The sequence below is a fragment of the Tupaia chinensis genome, unplaced genomic scaffold (genome assembly GCF_000334495.1).
Source record: "Tupaia chinensis unplaced genomic scaffold, TupChi_1.0 Scaffold000184_1, whole genome shotgun sequence".
Classification (NCBI taxonomy): domain Eukaryota; kingdom Metazoa; phylum Chordata; class Mammalia; order Scandentia; family Tupaiidae; genus Tupaia; species Tupaia belangeri.
This window is the reverse complement of record NW_006159659.1, coordinates 4,334,703-4,337,916: the sequence shown is the minus strand read 5'-3', so window position 1 is coordinate 4,337,916 and position 3,214 is coordinate 4,334,703. Positions and strand designations below refer to the sequence as shown.

General features: G+C 47.7%; 1 protein-coding gene across 1 annotated transcript in view; it reads right to left on the bottom strand.

Moving 5' to 3' along the window:
* The window catches only part of PRDX4 (peroxiredoxin 4), a 19,657-nt gene extending 18,169 nt beyond the window's left edge, over positions 1–1,488 (bottom strand). The window contains exons 1-2 of the mRNA XM_027771114.1: positions 1,293–1,488; positions 439–590 (exon numbers count right to left, since the gene is read on the bottom strand). Coding sequence (XP_027626915.1) covers positions 439–590; positions 1,293–1,488 — 348 coding nt within the window. The remainder of the gene's footprint in view (positions 1–438; positions 591–1,292) is intronic.
* Between the last annotated feature and the right edge of the window lie 1,726 nt (positions 1,489–3,214).

Sequence of the window (3,214 nt, the reverse complement as noted above, 5' to 3'; positions counted from 1 at the left end):
CCCTCCCTCCCCCTCCCTCCCAAGGCTTCACAGTCCTGCCCACTTGGTGTTTGCGCCTGCGCAGTGGAGTTAAGCGCAGTCTGCTCACTGAAGACCTCTTTGTGGGGGTCACCTGTAACTTTTTCCCCTGTTGCTCACCTGCCTTCTCCTCCTGACACCCTCAACAATGTTTTAGGCCCTGGTCATCCATCTAGGCCCCGCTTTTCCGCAAAGCTGCCTTCTTCACTGGCTTGTCACTTCTCACCCTTTGACAGGCCTGGAGCCTCCCACCCAGGATCCTCCAGCCTTGCCTTCCGCCTCTGGCTTGGCCGCTGTCGCTCTCAGCATTTAGACCCTCTCATTGCAACACACTTCTCCCTTCACACAACTTCGCTAGTGACAGGCTTCCAGCCACTGAGGTGACCAGCCTTCCTCTTCCCACGCTCAGCGCTGTTATACCCTCTTGTCCTTCCACAAAGCCTCCTCGTCATGAACCCTCTTCCCCAATGCAGAAACTTTCTGCATCTGAACCAACAGGCGTTTCTTTCTTTTTACAGTGGTCTGTGTGAACTGTGCCATGACTCCCTTTGCCCTTTTCAGTCCTGGGAAAACTTGGAGAAGAAAGGTCTAAAAGCAATTATCTCTAGACCATTTCTTCTCTTCTGCCAAGAAAGGCATTATAGAGCAAATGGGCAATTTGGCGATTTAAGCCAGTCTGGAGATGTGTATTTAAAAAAAAAAATCAGGACTTGAATAGTTCCCAGGAAACTTTCTTTCCTGGCACCTTACAGTTAGCCCCAACCTCCACAGTTAGGATGAGAAGTGAAAATGGGGGGAGAGACATGGCACACACCTGAAAGACAGGAGCCCGCAGGAGCCTTGGTTCCCTCAGGGTTCCCTCTGTCTTACTGTGAGTTCCTGTCATCCTTATGAATTCCACAGAAACTATCTTAATAGTTTGTCTTTCCTCTATTATGGTGTCAGAGTTTTGGGGCCAAAATCAAGGTCTAATTCATCTTTGTTTCCCAAAGAACTTGGCACATCGTAAACATTTGATATTGTGAACACTTGATTTTATAAATGACATGTAATATTCCAAACAGCCTATCTCAGTTTCAAGTTGTTTTGATATCTTATAGCCTCATGACAACCCTTTGTGGCAAGTAAAAAATTTGCCCTTTCTAAACTCTCTCACGTTAGTTCTGCCCATAATATGCTCATTTTTCTACATCCTGGCCCTGCTTCCTGTGGGCAAAGGATGAAAGAGATTAAGCCAGCCCACTTCTATCAAGGGAGCGAGAACATGCTCTTACCCATAACATTGTCTTGGAGCTCTTCAGTTTCTGGGGGCCCATAGACAGGAGGTCTTTGACGAGGTAGCTCTCTCTCCCATTCTTCTCCTTCTCTGGCTTCTTGTTCCACATGAAAGGGCAGTGGGGCCCGGGGAATGCGAAACTGAGTCCCGGGGATTCGGTTCAGGCCTATGCCTCGTCGGCCTCGGTGATCCATGATAGCTGTTGGACCAACAGCCACAAGCCTCTATTCTAGGCCCTGAGTTGGGCCCTAAGTTTAAACCTGGGAAAGAAAGCTTAGAAAGAACGTTATGTCCCTATACCTCTTTACTCTGGGCTGAACCGAGATCCCCAGGTGGCAACAGGGGCTGCCCACCAGATGGGCCCCAGTGAACCTCCTGCCCACTGGAGCCACCTGGCTAGCCAGCTCCCAGGCACCTACTGTGGATGCCTCAGGAACCCCGTGGCAACTGACATTCTGGGTGGCAGTTGCTCTCAACCTTTCATCCAATCGTATTTGTGCAGGCATTGTGTTGTCACCATGACATATACAAAGAAACTTGAGGGAGGGGCAGAGCCCTGCCCTCAAGGCACTTATCCAGCTGGAGTCAGTTGCCCATGTTAATTAAAAACCATCAGACACAGAGGGTCAGTTCTGAACCCACAGTTCACTTCAGAAATACCTAGAGAGCTTAAAAATGTTTAAGTGTCCGGGACCACAGCCCCAGGACTGATGATTTAACAGGTTGGGGGAGGGGCATCTTTAGTTTCACCAATGGGCTATCTTGTTAAGAACCACCACTGATGGCAGTTAAGAGCACAGGTTAGGGAGTCGTGGTTCTAGATTTAAATCTGAGCTCTGACACCTGTTGGCCTGTGACCTTGAGAAATGTATTTAATCTGAGTCTCCATCATCTGCACGTGGAAGACTAACACTTTCTCTGTATTGTGAAACTGAAGTGATGGAATAAATGTAAAGCCTAACTATGAATGTGGGCCATACTTAGGGCCTGGTCACACTGCAATCCCTTTTCTTCCAATTCATCATGATCCTGGGTGTGCACTTGTTCACGGTGTTTTCTTTCTTTTTTTGGCTACAGGGTGTATGCACTTGTTAGAGCAAGAAAGAGACAGAGAGAGGGAGAGGAGAAAGCAATCCATATAGGGAATAGTTACACCACAGTCCCTTCTCCTCTCTCTTGCCCTCCTTTCAGAAGTTTGAGCTCCCATGCACCCATGTACCCAGTGTGTTTCTCAAGCTGCCAAGTCCGGGACTCGGGCCACACTGTTGGCCATGTAGGATCTGGTTACTGTAATTACCAGGCCACAGAGCTGGCCTAACCAGCATGTTTTTCAAGCCCATGGGATTGGGACTTAAACCCTAGTTGGACATATGGTATCTGGCTTCCTCTGTACAGTGCCTTACGTAACCTGGCTTTGTGACTTTTGTGGCTAGGTCACAGAAGGGATAGCTTTTGTCTTTTTGGCACTTATACTACTTATTCTGGGGGAAGGATTTTTGTCCAAATATTTATTGGGACAAAACTTACAAAACGAACCAGCAGATGGTGTAATGGTTAAGTCGCTGGACTCCATGTAGTTGACTGCGGTTCAAGTCCCAGACCCTGCGGCTTGAAACTCATGCCAGACACGTGTGTGTGTGTGTGTGTGTGTGTGTGTGTGTACGTGTGCACAAGATCCCAAGAGAAGAATGGAGGAGAAGGGATTGTGGTGTGGCCAACCCCACTAGGGGGTGATTTCTCACTTTCTGTCTCTCTGTCTCTGTTTGGTGAACACATGCACCTTATAGCAAAAAAAAAAAAAATCTCTAGAAACAAACAAACAAAAATTGCATTTTGTTTTCTTTTTAAAGTGTAAGATTCAGTGGTTGTTGGTATAGTCACAGTGCTGCACTTTGTGCTCACCACTATCTGACTCCAGAG